This window comes from Penicillium odoratum (genome assembly GCF_028828045.1).
Source record: "Penicillium odoratum strain IBT 22623 chromosome Unknown utg000006l_segment0_segment0, whole genome shotgun sequence".
In the NCBI taxonomy this organism is placed as follows: domain Eukaryota; kingdom Fungi; phylum Ascomycota; class Eurotiomycetes; order Eurotiales; family Aspergillaceae; genus Penicillium; species Penicillium odoratum.
In genome coordinates, this window is record NW_026643148.1 from 3,200,908 (window position 1) to 3,216,250 (window position 15,343).

Here is a 15,343-nt window from a genome sequence, read left to right on the forward strand (position 1 = left end):
AGTCCGAATTGAACATTGCTTCCAAATGTGGGGTTTCAATGAAGCATATTTTGATCCGCTCCTCAAACTTCGACTCATTCATCTGATTCCGGGCCATGATATTTAAGAATCCCGTCCCTCGCTGCTCCACCGGCACCTGCACCCCTTATCTTCTATCTTCATCCCAAGGATCGAATTTGATTCTTTCAGAGAGGCCATGCCTGTCTCTGTAAATTTCGAGCCCGCTATGACACCTCACAGAAGAAATTCGCCTGATAGCCAAACTCCTCAGCCAGATGAGTTGCCCATCTGTATCCTAGTTGTCCTCTTCTTGCTCCTGTACAACAAGCCCGAGTCGCCTTTCAACACACCTGGAGATGATACAGAGCACTCACTTCTGCCCGGCCAAATGAAAACCAGCAGTTCCGCCCCTCACCACTTTCGCTCATCGAATCACCAGATGGCACGGCAGGATCTGCGGTGGAAACTGCTTGCCCGACAACAAGTCGCGAACTGGCAGAGAGACGCGGAAGACAAGGGCTTGATCTCACCAAATGAGAAACCAGCAGACATGGCCCCTATCTGGACGAGACTGCAAGGTTTGAAGAAGAAAAATGGGCCAAGATTGAAACGAGCGTGCCAGTTCCTTCACAGTGGCTCCCGTCAGCTTTCCCGTATGCTTCTGAGCGCGGATCCGCTCTTGCAGAAGCCGGGGACAGTCCCAAACACCAAGCCACAGATCGCATGCAAGATGCGAGCAATCTCGACGGAGCAAAAGAATTCTTGGGCGCAAAAAGATTCTTTGCGAATTTTTGCGCTTAGATGGCTTGCCGTGAAACTTTCCGAAAAGTCTACCGAGACAGCAACAGTAGACTTTTGGAGAGTGGCGACTCTGATAGCACAACACTGTGCTGCTTGATCACTTCCTGTTATCTTTCCGATGTGAATCTAGGGAGATTACATGCTTCACCACTCGGTTTGTACTCAATCTCCACTCGTAAATAGACAATCAAATCGATTTATGTGTAGTCACAGTACTCTGCAAGTTTCCAATGAGTCCTTGAAGATATACATTTCCATTGCTTTTCAGTGAATTTGGATCGCTAAGTTTGAAATACTATGGCCGAGGATTTTGTTCAATCGGTGTGTGCGCTGCTTGGTTTGAGGCTATGGGGTCTGTACCAGCTGCCTCTCAAATGAGAGTGCATCACTGTGTCGACATCTGGGGAGATTTTCTTATGTCAAGGTGTCCTAAATATGTAAAGAATCACGGTTTTCATTTTCATTGCCCAAAACCGGAAAGGATCAAAATCAAGACAACGTATGATTATTCCATTGCTCTACGCCTGTCAGAAAACCTCTGAAATGTCCCTACGCGCCGACATCCATGAATTGTGACGTCATTTCTGCTTTTTGTTTTTCCAACCAACTAATTGCCGCTTGCGTCAGGGTTTCCCCGCCGATTTGTTTTCTTTTCCTAGATAGGCCATTTGCACTGAATTGTGCATTGAATTCTGCATGAAGCTCCGAGGCAGGAAAGTCCATATAGTGGGAATAGACTCCTTCGACAATAACACGACCGGTCATCCCAGTGAGGACTTCGTCACCAGTCCCAGGAGTGACGTCGAAAACGAAGACCTGGAAGTTGTGCTGCCGAAGCCCTTCGCAGAATTGGGTTATGAAGTGCTCATCGATTGGCAAATACACAGTCTGTCTGTTTTGCCCAATCGTGATGTGCATGGTATATCCAAGGCGCTGCAAGCTGTTTGCTGAGTCTGGAATCAAGGGAGCAAACGGATCAGCCATGGTAGTAGATGCACGCGTCGGCAGGTTGCGGGAAGCTTCTGCCGCTGTCTGGGCGGTCGGAGGGTGTCCTTGGGCGATGGGTCCTTGGCCGGCGGGTCCTTCGGCGACGAAGGTGGGATCGTCCAGTATCGCTTGGTCTGCATCATTACCGCGACGCACGGATGTATCGCTCCCCTCATGGTCCATCAGATACCCAAAGAAAGCTCTGAAGACCCAACGGCGGAGGAACCCTGCCGATACTCGCGTCGCTGATTCAGGCTGCCGTAACGATTCGGCCGACAGGGCAAACCAATCTGCCTGCCGCGTATCGACAAAGGGCTTTCCGCATCTCTTGGCCGCATCCATCTCCTGCGAAGGATCCTCTGGGTAGTCGCAAGGTACCAAAGGCGGTAGCTCAATCACGGGCGACGATTGCGTCATGCTGCCGGGCGGTTGAAATCCCCGGGCTCTCAGGATACCACAGAAATGCCGCCACATGTCTGATCGGCGGAGCGGAAAAGCTTGATCCGTGTCTTGGTCCGGCGTATGCTCATTGCCAGGGCTCTTGAGACATTTTCGGCGCTGATGATCGGTCAACTCAAATCCATACTGGAAACTGAATCGCCAGAATTCCAGAACATCTGACCGCAGACGTTCCTTCCTCATCGACATCGAAATGGGCAAGGCAGTGTCGAAGATACTGTACACCCCTGTGTCAATGGTGAACTTCTCGTCCCGCGGTTGGATGAAAAGACGCTTCATGACACTTTGCGCGACTTCCAAGTAGAGGCGATCCTTGAAAAACGTCTTCAGCGTTGGAATTGGATAATCGATTCCTTTCAATCGCTCCCAGATGTCCTTTCGCTGTCCTTCCTCAAACTCTGCAAAGAGCTTTCCCTCGTCCATTTGGAGTTGCAGGAACTGTAGGTCATTTGTGGAGAGCTTTGGCGCACGAGCTTGTATCAAACCAACGGTACGCCCGTCTATCAGAGGTAGCAGATCAGTCCTTCCCCCGACCAGTGTCAGGAATGTCTGGAAGATCAGGTCCCAGTAGCAGATCATTGGCTACATGCGGCATCCAAGTTAGTCAGGATCTGCCCATTCATTTCAGGGTGACAGAATATTGACGCACCTCATCGCAGTGCATGGCGGTCACTTTATGTAGCAGTCCAATCCGCATGCCTTCCCAGAGTCCCCGGATGACCAGCAAGGAGTTCAACTTTCGATGGAGGGCCGCATTCTTGAAGAATCGCCGCAGATATCCACCTTTTTTGCTGCCCGCCACTGCCTGCAAAATGACCCACCAGTTGTTGGCAGCCAATCGGTCCTCGGGTCCATCCAGGTACCCTTCGTAGTAGTTGATTCGCTCGTAAATCAGCCCGTCGGGCGGTCGGTTGTCGTTCGGGTATCTTTCTTTTAAGAGTTGAACGAACTTTCTCTGTAACACGTCTCTGTCAAGATCTTGACCCTCTAAGACGGTATCAGGTCAGCCGCATCGAAAAGAGCTCGTGGGGTAGACCTTGTGGTCAGTCAACGTACCTTCATCGTCAGTCACATAGACGTCCACAATCCACCACTGGTCTTCCGGATCGAGCTTCTTCCGGGCTGCTGCGATCAGATTCTCGTGATCCAACGCGTGCAGTCGGTAGTCCAGGTCTACATTCAAGCTCGGCATAATGCCATTGCCGTAGCGCGGACTCACACGACGCTCCCAGTCAGATCGAGGCACAACTACGGGCACATGGTTGTCTCCCATGAGCCGGCGACAGCCTTGAATTTTCAGGGTTTTCTCCAGGCGCTGGACATTGTCACGGTCATCCATCCATGCGCGAAACCCTTTTTCGAATGTCAGGTGGGAGAGGTGCACCCTGGCAGATAACTGGAAGTGACTTTGATGGTACGAGAACAACTTGCGCTCCAGATCTGCCAATTCTGACTGTCTTGTAGGGGCCATGATAGGCACAAATTGTCTTTGCAAGATGCACTTGGAGGGAGCATCGCTGCGAGGCGACTTTATACCAAGTCCAGGACTTGTCACTGACATGAATAATTGAGGGATATCTCATTCCAGATGGCTCAAATCATGCCTCGCCGTACTGTTGCTCCACAAAATTATGTCTACTAATTGAGGTCAATAGGTCAGAGTAAGTGCCTAGCTTGAGAAGTGAGCACTTGAATCGCATCAGCTGTCGCAAGAAATTGAACCGTCAGACAAATCAGCAAAGACACAAAATGAGGTCGCAAATTCACATTCACAAGGCATCGGCTTCAGGACATCAACCGCCTCTCTTTCTGTTACTTAACATGAACGCCCACTGCACGATTTATTAAGCCTTGAAAAGTCTTCAATTCTCTCACTTGCAGCTTTTCTACCCTACTAGTCTGCTTGCTTCAAATTCTCTTGTAGCCATCATGAAGCTCCCCGGGGGAAGCAGATTGGACCAGATTATCTCAGCCATCGCCTTGTCTCTATCAGTGGTGGTCCTTGTCTGTCTGTCCATTGCCTTTGTCGGCTGCACTTCACCATCTGCGCCGAAAGGGCTGTACTTTATGAAAGTGAGATATTCTTGCACTCTAAATAGCATGGATCTTTGGCTAAACATGAAGTAGATCGATCTGTCCGAGTTTCCACGATTCGACCATCTGGTCACCCGCGATTCTCCCATCCTTCCCAGTTTCCATCCGCCAGATATCAGCGAAGGAGCTGGCAACAGCTTCACCGACACGGCATCCAGCGTGTATGCTGGCGCGGCAGATGCATCCGCGGCGGCCACTTCAGCTGCTCAAGGAGCGATCCATGCTCAACTGACAGAGTTGAAATCACATCTGTTCCAGTACTACTACATTGGGCTCTGGGGCTACTGCAAGTCCCGCGATGGCTCCAAGGCCGTGTGCTCGGAGCCTCGCACATCCTTCGCCTTTGATCTGTCTGCCGTGCTGGACTCTACGCCCGTCGATGTCGACAAAGTGCTGCCAAAGGTGGATGCAAAGGCCATCTCGGGCTATCGAAAGCTTTCGCATGGCATTATCAGCCTTTACATCTCTGGGTTCGTCTCCACCGTCTTGGTCGTGATTCTTGGGGCTCAGAGGACCCTTCTGGCTCGGGGAAACAGACTCCTTGCGCTGTTTTGCATAGTAAGTGACACCGGAACAGCTTTCATGACGTTTCTCTGACATAACTAGGTTTCGGCATTGCTGATCGCTCTCGCCACGGTCGGAGTCACCGTGATGTACAGTCTTTTCACCGCGGGAATTAAGACAAGTTTGCACCCATTCGGGGTCCAGGCTGGCTTGGGTGGATCAATGCTCACGCTAATATGGCTAGCCACATCCTGTTCCGTTGGTGCGTTCTTCATATGGCTCATCCAGCCCTTTTGTTGCTGTATTTGATTATTATCCTGGTGTCGTCTCGTGGGTTGCGACCCAGGTAAGAGGGTTTCGACGCGTGCTGTGGCCCTTTGGTGTTTGCTCTCGCAGTTAATGGGTGTAATAGAAGTTGTCGATGCTAAGCCTCTGATATTGCGTCTTAACTGATTTGGATCTGGAAGCGTTACTCATAATATTCAGGATTATCTGACAGGCGTAGCCTTTGGCCGTTCCACTAGTAACGAGGCAAGACAGAATCACAAATTGACAGAATCACAAGATAACTTGAATCGAACTTCCCAAACTACCCTCCGTCACTCTTGCTAGCTTCAGTCAGCCGAGCTCCGACTTGGTCTTTTTTATCTCTGATCGCATGTCTACCAAGCGCAGCTGCATTTGCATCGTTGTACAGTCGTCTGATAGGTTCCAACACTTCCCGAGCGGAGAAGATGCGGTCAACCGGACACAGCTCTTCACACGTGGCTTGCGCTTCGCATGCCTGTTCAATCAAACTAGACACTTAGTTTTGAAGTTTCCACACGATTCGGTGGACGGCGTAGGCCGGACGGCTGCCATCTGATGTGTAGATGCTCTGTAGTTCGTGGGACGTCTGTTCCGTGAGGTCTTGCAATAGTTTGAACAGGGCATAACAATCTCGGTAGTATGCATTTCGTGCCCGCTGCCGACCAAGTTCACGGACAATGTGCTCGATCCCGTTCATTTTGGTATGCGGCGGAATCTGGAAGCTCTTTCGGCGCCGTGAGATAAACCCCCCCTTCCACTGACTCGAATAGTCAGATAAAAAAACGATCGTTATTTTCATGAGAACTGGCGAGGTGCGAAAGGGTCTAAGATACCCGAGACTGGTGATTCGAGACTCTTCAACTGATGATCGAGTAGCCTTGAGTATATCGCTTTAAATTGTCTGCTCGAGTGATTTACAGTTTCACCACTCCGTTTCGAAGGTCTTTGAACGGTGATCGAGTAGCCTTGAGGGCCTCACTTAATTTATCCGCTCAAGTGATGTAGAAATTTCGACTTTCCGTTTGGGACCTTTTCAACTGCATAACACAATTTGCAATCAGACTTCCTTGAAGACAGGGTCACCAGTATGCTGCATTTCTTGTCTATAAATCCAGCGATGCACCAGTCACTCTAGAACAGACTTCCTACTTCAATCTCACACTCCAATCTCACAATGAATGCAATCCCACCCCAAGACCTGCCCGATCGCGCGCTCGCTGCCGTCATCAGCGGGTTTGGTCTCTCTTACTTCTTATTCTATACGCTGCAGTTTCTTCTGTTCCACTTCCCTTCACTCCCAGAGGATATTCCAGAAGGCCTTGCGGTGATTGCGTTCAGTGTGGGTGTCATGTTTTGGTACCTGGGTGTTTTCCTCCATCAGATTTTTCGCGCCTCCGACGAAAGTTCCACTGCGAATCAGCTGAAGTTGCAAGCTGGAGCTTTGTTTTTGAATTGTACAACGGCAATCCCGACCGTTGTCTTTCTTTTCCCGAGTCAGCTGTGGCTTCAACTCGGATATACATCAGCGTTGGTGGTCATCGCCATTGGAAACCTACCGCCAAAGCTCCTATGTGATGTGAACAACCAAAAATGCCCAGACACATCTTTTGTTCAATTGGCATCGGTGATTATGTTGTCTTTGACGCCGATGATCCATGGCCTGGCTGAGCCAGTGACTGGTGCCTCACCATTGGCGATTGCTTTTGGTCGGTTGGTCGTCGTCGGTTCATTGTCTTTCGCGTTGTACTTGCTTCAGCCACTGGAGCGCATCGGCTTTGTCAGACTCTGGAAATTCAGTCTTCACGTGATGTACATGATGTTGACGTATAGTCTCGTGGCCTATTCGAAGGCAGTGTTGCAGGCTGCAGTTGCTCGCATGCCTTGATCTACGTGTTTGGGACCGACTGTTTCGGATGTCGGAAAAGTCCTTACAACAATTCCTCTTCTCTCGAGCTTTCTTTGCGAGTGCAGAAGAGGATCGCCACCACGATTTTGGGGAAGTTTCGTATGCTGTATCTACATTCATTTCCTTGGTCATCAATTCAATTCAATCCGTCCTACTTTTCGACTTATCGTGAAGGCGCGGTAAAGGAGCATACATAGTACTGAATCAACGTAGTCCCTAATACTGGAAAGGGTCGACATTTGAGTCTACCTGGTCGATCCGCGTTGCGCCTTTGACATGTAGATCGCGTGGGTATCAGGAGCTATGTGAAACACTAGACATGTCCCTTGCAACCGTTGAGACAATACAGTACTTTAAATTTCTTACAACGGTTCTACTGGGCGTGCACTAGACTTTGATTTTGCTTTTGCACAGAAACTCTGGTGCCGAGACAGCAACTGCGCAGAATTTCAAAAAGATCCATTCTCATCGTTTGCGAATGGAATCTGATCTTACAGATTCATCATACAGTAGTCAATTTAATACTCTGCTCTTTTTGATCAACCCTGTGTCGCCGATCAAATGGCTTCAATTTGCGCACTATCAGTTTTTCATGCACTCTGTAGCACAAGCTTGTTCTCTCTCGTCTTGTCTTCAGATTCCGATCAACTCCTGTCTTTGTTTTCGGCTCAGAATATGTGGCATTGGGATGTCAAAAAGTGTTTCCTTTCGACAACACTTTTTGAACTCCGCTGCGCCGCTACGGTCAATAAACTGTGCCTGTATGTTTTCGAAGGCCGCCTATCAGGTGCTATTGTTGTTCTACATTCTATGTGTTGATGTAGAGGCACATAGAGAAGCTAGAAAGCCTCATGAAAAGTCCAAAGTCAACTTTCTGGAGCTATGATGAATCAGGATCCGTGTGTCCATCTCTCAGCTACATAAAGGCTGCCGCGTGCCGGGAGATAATCAAGATTCATTATCGTCCGGAACCGTGAGAATGATTTTCAAACAGAATGTCCCTACTGTTTTGATGGCGGTGATTCTCCTCCTCAGTCTCATCAGATTACTTGTTTTGTATCATTTTGGATCCAAGTGGCCCGCCTACAAGATTGACTATGCGGTGGGTACGACGTCCTGCATCCTCTTTGCTGTTCTATTAGGCCTCTTCTGGAGCGATCGATCTCCGGTGTGGAGTCGAATCCTGCTTTGGTTTTCAATTATACTGCCTCCACTTCAAGTAGTACGTGTTGCATGAATCTTGGAAATGCCTTCAGAGCTAATGGGTTACAGTTCCTTCGAATCAACTCTCAGCAGCGCCAATATGAAAGGGCACCGCGAATGCTCCTTATCCTTACCCGAACGCTTGTTATATTCTCTACCGTGGCCACACTGGCAGTCGCTCTTGTGGGAGCATTCGTTAAAGAATCTGTTCACCCAGGCGGTCTTTTCATCCTCTGTGTGGATTATTTTGCAGCGGCGATGTGGTATTGGTGGCGCCTGCAGCACGAGACCGAACGCCAAACCACCTTCAGGCGGACTTGGTATTACTTGGCGGTCCTGACTATGATATTACTGATCGTTGCAATTGTCGGCATTCTGCGCGTATCGTGGATTATCGCACTTGAGGCAAGTTCACCGGTCTCTGTAGATGGCTGTGAAGCTGACAAGAGATAGACTCAGCTGATCACCGTTTTTATCTGGGCATCACTCGATAGATTCGTCGTGTGAGCGGCACGGCTCATACAGTTCTTTACCTGGAGATGCAGTCTCCTTAGAGGTGGGCTTGGGAAAGATTTTGATTAAGATAGGGGCCCTTCGAGGTTGCGAGAAGACTTAGACCTCTATAAGAGGAATGCGGTTGGGTGGTCACAAATCATTGTAAATCTACCATCTTCATGGTCTTCGACAGTGGATATCAAAAAGTTGAAATCAAATCAGCTCAATTTGTTCTCTTTTCCTCTTCTTTGGATCTATTTGGGAATGCTGGATGCATATGTAGGGGAGACATCTAGTATCAAGAGACTTTGTTTGTTGAAGTATTTTATTTATGATTTCCATACGCATCTAGATATCCTTTCCATATTCATTGATAAGACTTCTATGATAAAAAGTCACTGCAAAAACATTACACATAGATTGCGGCAAAGGAGAAAAGTATACGGTCTTCGCTATTCCCGGCTGTATTTCCCGTCATCTCTCCCATTTGATCTCCTCTTGCCAGTGACTAGACGCGACGATGCGGTTTGGGGCGGAGTCTGCGCATCCAATCTGATCTCAGTGCTTCCGGCGTGAGCGTCTCTTCTTTCGGTCGATCGTTCTTGGTGGGACCATTTCGGTCAATGTCCGGCCGTCCGACTAGGAGCGAAAATTGCTGCCCGCGGGCCTGGCTCCGAATCCGCATACGAATAGTCATCTTTGCTGCGTCCCGGATCTTGATCCGTCGGGAAACACCGGAAGCATCTCGCCGTGGCCTAGGGGAAACCGTCCTCTTTGGAGAGTCGCAAGTATTTCCCAGAAGAGTCGCCCGCTCAGGATCGCTCCTGTCTTCTTGGTGCTTGGACGAGCGAGTTCTTGGAGCCATTTCAAGGAGATTAAATGACTCTTGGATGTGATTGAGGCTCGGAGACTCTTTGACTGAAGAGGAAAATGTTGGTAGGTGCCATGGACAGAATGCCATTTTCCGATGATTTATATACTCCACACTCAAGGCTAGATGTTAGCTGAAAAGTGACTGCAGTCAGAAAATGGTCAGCCAAATTTGGTATTAGCTGCTACGAATGGATTCCAGATGGGCCGAATATCGAAAAAAGAAGGAGAAGATAATGATTCACAATAGATTGTTTTGGTGCTGGACTATGCCTCACTTTGGTAGTATTGGCAATGAAAGAATCTTGTTTTGGCCGCCGAGATTTCGGGATCGGCCTCACTTTTGAATCCTTCTCGAAAGTTCAGTCTGGGATTCGACAAGAAAGGGATGGCTTATGACGATCCAACAGAGTGTTAATTTTACGCATGCTTCGGGTTATTTGGGTCAGGAATGAATACAAGCAAGCCCATCAGATTTTCAAGATCTCTGGCTACTGGAATTGTGTCGTTTGACGATGATTCTCCTCTTCTCGTACTTGCAGACAAGGCGTCCTCAGAGTCCACATGATCCGTGGAGAACACACTCTGTGTCGACATTTTCGGTCATGAAAATATTCGGAATGTGTGCGGGATTCTTTGCCGCAAGTCAGTAATGACCTAGTCTCTGGAACCCAACCAGTACCACCCCAATCGAGGCAAGGGCTGGCAGAGCATCTTCCTTCTGGGACCATAGTCTCAGATCTCAGATGATGTCATAAGTGGCTTTCGAAGCTTAAGGCCAGATCCTGGGACCGGGTCGATGCTTTTAAAGGATTACCTTCTTGCACCCATACATACTATGCTCTTAGCCACCTATTATCGTCGTGCTTATTTCTATAGGGCACCATCGGAATTCTAGGTGGAATTTATCGAACGATGCAGAAAACAGCGTTCATTCTACGCATCCCAAGTCGACATATCTATTCAAGAATGCAGTCAACTAGGCGGGAACATATCGACTGCTCTCTAACAACCTGGTGGATGTCCTTGCCAGCATATATAAACCACCATCCAGATCTTCATTTCACCTTTGTCTATCTTACAATACCTCATTTCTCAGATCTCATCCAATACATCCATCTTCACCACCACCATGTCGCCCGCTCCATTCAACCCTAGCTCTCCACTGGAGCAAAAATTCTCCAGGCCTGATGCGCTTCAAAAGTACCTCTGCACGTGCATGATGAATATCAACGAGATACATGGAAGACACACGCCCTTGATGCTTGCCGTGCAAGCAGGGGATCACGCAGCTGTCGATCTCCTGTTGAAGTATGGTGATCTTCGTACTTCTCAATGCAATGCCTACGGTCAGACTGCACTGTCGATGGCAATCACGCAGAGCAGTGTTTCAATCGTACAACAGCTGCTCCGCCGCAAAGATATCGAGTTCTACAGCCCCAATCGAAAGGTCCAGCAGCCACTTCTGATGATTTGAGAATGTCAACAGCATGAGATTTTGAAAATCCTCTTGCGTGATCGTTGGGCCAAAATCAACCAGAAGGATCACCGCGGCCAAACACTCCTGCATCTGGCCGTGATCTACGGAGACCTTCATGCTGTTGCAAGCCTTGCAAGAGAGGAGCTGATTGATGTCGATTGTCTTGATCATCGGGGAGAGACACCCCTCATGTTGGCTGCGAAGCTCCACGCCTGCGATCAGCCCAACAACGTCAAGATTCACAAGTGTCTGCTCACGCGGTCCAAAGTCAGGGTCGATCGAGATCAAGGGGTCAATCCAATCTTTCGCATGCCGTGAAGTCTTTCAATACCGAGCTGATCGAGTTACTCGGCTTCGTTTGAACAAACAATGTAAGGTGTCGATGGAATCTCTCCGTTGGGTCGAGTGAGGAGGCAATTTTCGACCGTCAAAACTCGGTTCCTTCAACCCGCGTACCACGATGCAAGTCACATCCCTGCTCCAAACATGTGCGAAGGGCAATTATGCGATAGAGATTTAGGTCAGGCAGGCCATGACACATTAGCAATTGAGAATGTTCTTGAGATGTAACTTTATTCCCAACTATCGGGTGTCTTATCTATGCGCTTCCAGAGAACATGTTATGGGCAGCATTTGTACACTAGCTCGCTATGAATATCAATTTTAGAAAAAGGCAAGTTTCTAGAGCTAGTTTGTAAGTCCGGTCAAGGATGAAGTTCCATGGCTCCTGGTCCAGGATGTTACATCGACAGTGGGTCTTGCGCCACATGGCAATTCTAGAAAGTGATCGACGCCTTCCTTGAGAACAGAATGGCGTCTGATTGGTGAGGTGTCCGCAGTCCACCATGACTCACCCCAACACACCTGACCAATCAAGGTTGTTAGAAATAGGAGCGCAGCGGGTCCGTGGCCGGTAAGTTTGAGCGGTAGGAGCAGGGCCCGCAGATCAGCCAAAGTCTTGCCCGGGTACTTACCAGGGTAAATGGAAAGTTACTCCTGAACTCTCAAGTTTGCCCTGCCACGCGCGTCGGTTACAGAGATGAGCAAGACGATACTTTGTAGTATTCGTAGCAATTGATTGACCTTATCAGAAGTTTCCCTTCTCATCAGGAGTTTACCAATGGCCAAAGCGTGAACAGGAAGAAAGTGCATATGAGAGGTGGAAAGTGGGACGGCGAGATCGAAATGATCGGCCGGCACCTTAAACCTTAAATAGCACGTGGGTTGGTCTAAGGTCCAGTCCTTCGTGCATCTTGCTGAACACCGCTGTTTGGTTTCTCAGAGTCTGGCAAAAACAAGGACAACGTGCGCTGCAGAAGTTCTTGATCGATGCGCGACACTAATGGCAATAGTACCCATGATTGCACTTGCATGGCCATTGCGTTTAGCCCTCTTTGAATGCTGTATTGTAATACATCTGTCGCAACTTGCAATGTAACGCAATTTCATTGCCACAGCGATCGTATCCATGGAATCCATTGCATCAATTCTGGTACCCAGTCGCCAATGTAACCCACCGCAGAAAATGAACAGTCTAGATGATCGGTTTGATGGAACCAAGGGGCGGTCCCCCCTGACAACGCGAGGCCATCCACGGATCCATGGGAGGTGTGTCTCCTGGCCAAAGATTTCGAAGTAACTTTCCAATGCCCTCGCAAATTAGTGGCCGTTCCTATGGATTTGCGCAGGGGGTATCTGTGAAGAGACGTAGCCGATTTGGCATAAAAGGCGCGAGATTTCCGGCCCAAAACAAATCAGGACTTTCCTCCTCACACTCCCGTGTGTCATGGTTCCATCTCTTGTCTGCAGGCTTGAGAGTCTCCATGGCCACGGCTCCGCAGTACAAGCTCTGCGTTATCAAACATGCTTCGCAGGATAGGTCTGCGTCATCAATATGCCTCGCAGGAGGGCGCTGCGAGAACAAGACTACCCCGCAGGATAGGTCTGCGTTATCAATATGCCTCGCAGGAGGGCGCTGCGAGAACAAGTCCACCCCGCAGGATAGGTCTGCGTTATCAATATGCCTCGCAGGGGGGTGCTGCGAGATCAAGACTACCCCGCAGGATAGGTCTGCGTTATCAATATGCCTCGCAGGATAGGCTCTGCGTTAGCAACTGTTCCTCGCAGGATAGGCTCTGCGTGATCAACTGTTCCTCGCAGGGGGGCGCTGCGTTACCAAGTGAACTCCGCAGGGGGACGCTGTGATGACAATCGAGACCCGCAGGAGACCGCTGCGTTAACAAGTTCTCCGCAGGGGACAGCTGCGACACCAAGGGACTCCGCAGTACGATGCTCTGCGAAATCAAGTGCTCCGCAGGGGACAGCTGCGAGACCAAGGGACTCCGCAGTACGATGCTCTGCGAAATCAAGTGCTCCGCAGGGGACAGCTGCGAGACCAAGGGACTCCGCAGTACGATGCTCTGCGAAATCAAGTGCTCCGCAGGGGACAGCTGCGACACCAAGGGACTCCGCAGTACGATGCTCTGCGAAATCAAGTGCTCCGCAGGGGACAGCTGCGACACCAAGGGACTCCGCAGTACGATGCTCTGCGAAACCAAGTGCTCCGCAGGGGACAGCTGCGAGACCAAGGGACTCCGCAGTACGATGCTCTGCGAAATCAAGTGCTCCGCAGGGGACAGCTGCGAAACCAAGAGACTCTAGCAAAGTGCAGGCACCTCTACGTGGTGCTAGGGACCAGTATTCAACTCTCGCTCTGCAGTTGAAGAAGCCAAGACCTGCGCCAACATCGATAGTTCACTTGTGTAGGCTCAGGCCATGGGCGAAGAGACCGGCAGTAGGGCCAGGAGAGCGCATTCAGAGCCTGTTTTCACTTCTAGATAACGTTGTATAGAGAACGAACAAACCCAGAATTTTGCTCTTACCGAATTCGCCGTGCATTGTAGTATCAAGTCCAGAATCCGATCTCACAAGATGTATACACACGTAGAGCATGTATACACACACATCCAGGCTGGTCGCTCGGTCAAAGATCATCACATTTGGGCAAGAACGCATTATTCACGTGTGTCTCAGAAGTCTGGAAACCCAAGATGACTGTTGAGGTTGGCTTTGGTGGTGACGGGTAGATGCGGTGATCAATAGTCCATGGTGGCAACCAGCCTGCTTCGGTGATAGTTGACTGAGCGTCGTGAACCGTTGCATGAGCGTGCGTAAAAAGTTGAGTCTGCTCTGATAAATAGTTGAGCCGGGCCTGGTAAATAGTTGAACTTTTCTCATCAACAGTTGAATGAGCGTGTGTAGACAGTTGAGTCTGCTCTGGTAAACAGTTGAGCCGGCTGTCTAAACGGTTAAACGGCTTCCTCAACAGTTGACCGGCTTTCCAAACAGTTCACCGGCTTTTTAACAGTTGAAATGCTATGTGAACAGTTGAATGAGCGTTGGTAAACAATCGAGCACAACTTCATGAACAGTGACCAGCTTGAAACGTGACCAGCTTGAAACCGTGACCAGCTTGAAACCGTGACCAGCTTGAAACCGTGACCAGCTTGAAACCGTGACCAGCTTGAAAAGGTGACCAGCTTGAAATGGTGACCAGCTTGAAACCGTGACCAGCTTGAAACCGTGACCAGCTTGAAACCGTGACCAGCTTGAAACCGTGACCAGCTTGAAACCGTGACCAGCTTGAAACCGTGACCAGCTTGAAACCGTGACCAGCTTGAAATGGTGACCAGCTTGAAACCGTGACCAGCCTGGAAAATAGTGGCCAGCACTGAAGACAATTTGACGATGATGACGGTGCCGATGCGTCGATGGGCAAAAAAGCTGAGTCTGGACGTGTTGTTGTCAAACGGGGTGAGGCGCTCAGGCGGTGTGTCTTCCCTCGCGCACGCTCCGTCCGACTTGGAGGAAGATCCCGCCCACAGCACTGATTTTTCTCAGACCAACAGCCGTTGTTAAGTCCTCCTTGACAAGAAACAGACTTTTGACAAACGGTCGATAATTATATTCCATACAGAAAGCTAGATCATGTCAAAAATCCCAGTAATCTACACCAAGAATCCACTCGGCTCAAACTTCCCGATACTGTATATATACTGTACCACATGTATACAATGTATGACACCTCCAATGAACGAACAACATTTTTTTTTAGCACTACGTATACTACTGTATGACATCTAAATCGCATGCGTGACTGGGATTTCTAGCGGTCTCACAAAAATATGACCAATAAGTCTACACCAGTCTCTTCTGAGTACGACTGCGACACATCA

At 49.3% G+C, this 15,343-nt stretch overlaps 7 protein-coding genes across 7 annotated transcripts; 4 read left to right on the top strand and 3 right to left on the bottom strand.

The window, feature by feature from the left end:
• Positions 1–226: 226 nt before the first annotated feature.
• Positions 227–898, top strand: N7520_009629 (uncharacterized protein; the record flags this gene model as incomplete). The annotated part of the gene is made up of 1 exon (XM_057143563.1): positions 227–898. One exon carries the CDS (start codon positions 227–229, stop codon positions 896–898), a length of 672 nt encoding a protein of 223 aa, XP_056992851.1.
• Positions 899–1,350: 452 nt separating this feature from the next.
• On the bottom strand, positions 1,351–3,718 carry N7520_009630 (uncharacterized protein; the record flags this gene model as incomplete). Its single annotated transcript, XM_057143564.1, has 3 exons — positions 1,351–2,829; positions 2,897–3,234; positions 3,304–3,718. The coding sequence occupies 3 exons, from the start codon at positions 3,716–3,718 to the stop codon at positions 1,351–1,353; spliced, it is 2,232 nt and encodes a 743-aa protein (XP_056992852.1).
• Positions 3,719–4,176: 458 nt separating this feature from the next.
• Positions 4,177–5,298, top strand: N7520_009631 (SUR7/PalI family protein; the record flags this gene model as incomplete). The annotated part of the gene is made up of 4 exons (XM_057143565.1): positions 4,177–4,320; positions 4,375–4,899; positions 4,948–5,107; positions 5,258–5,298. 4 exons carry the CDS (start codon positions 4,177–4,179, stop codon positions 5,296–5,298), a joined length of 870 nt encoding a protein of 289 aa, XP_056992853.1.
• A 136-nt stretch (positions 5,299–5,434) lies between these two features.
• N7520_009632 (uncharacterized protein) lies at positions 5,435–5,851 on the bottom strand (the record flags this gene model as incomplete). The annotated part of the gene is made up of 2 exons (XM_057143566.1): positions 5,435–5,629; positions 5,672–5,851. 2 exons carry the CDS (start codon positions 5,849–5,851, stop codon positions 5,435–5,437), a joined length of 375 nt encoding a protein of 124 aa, XP_056992854.1.
• Positions 5,852–6,328: 477 nt separating this feature from the next.
• On the top strand, positions 6,329–7,039 carry N7520_009633 (uncharacterized protein; the record flags this gene model as incomplete). Its single annotated transcript, XM_057143567.1, has 1 exon — positions 6,329–7,039. One exon carries the CDS (start codon positions 6,329–6,331, stop codon positions 7,037–7,039), a length of 711 nt encoding a protein of 236 aa, XP_056992855.1.
• Positions 7,040–8,039: 1,000 nt separating this feature from the next.
• On the top strand, positions 8,040–8,716 carry N7520_009634 (uncharacterized protein; the record flags this gene model as incomplete). The annotated part of the gene is made up of 2 exons (XM_057143568.1): positions 8,040–8,282; positions 8,333–8,716. The coding sequence occupies 2 exons, from the start codon at positions 8,040–8,042 to the stop codon at positions 8,714–8,716; spliced, it is 627 nt and encodes a 208-aa protein (XP_056992856.1).
• Positions 8,717–9,266: 550 nt separating this feature from the next.
• On the bottom strand, positions 9,267–9,623 carry N7520_009635 (uncharacterized protein; the record flags this gene model as incomplete). Its single annotated transcript, XM_057143569.1, has 1 exon — positions 9,267–9,623. One exon carries the CDS (start codon positions 9,621–9,623, stop codon positions 9,267–9,269), a length of 357 nt encoding a protein of 118 aa, XP_056992857.1.
• Positions 9,624–15,343: the final 5,720 nt, after the last annotated feature.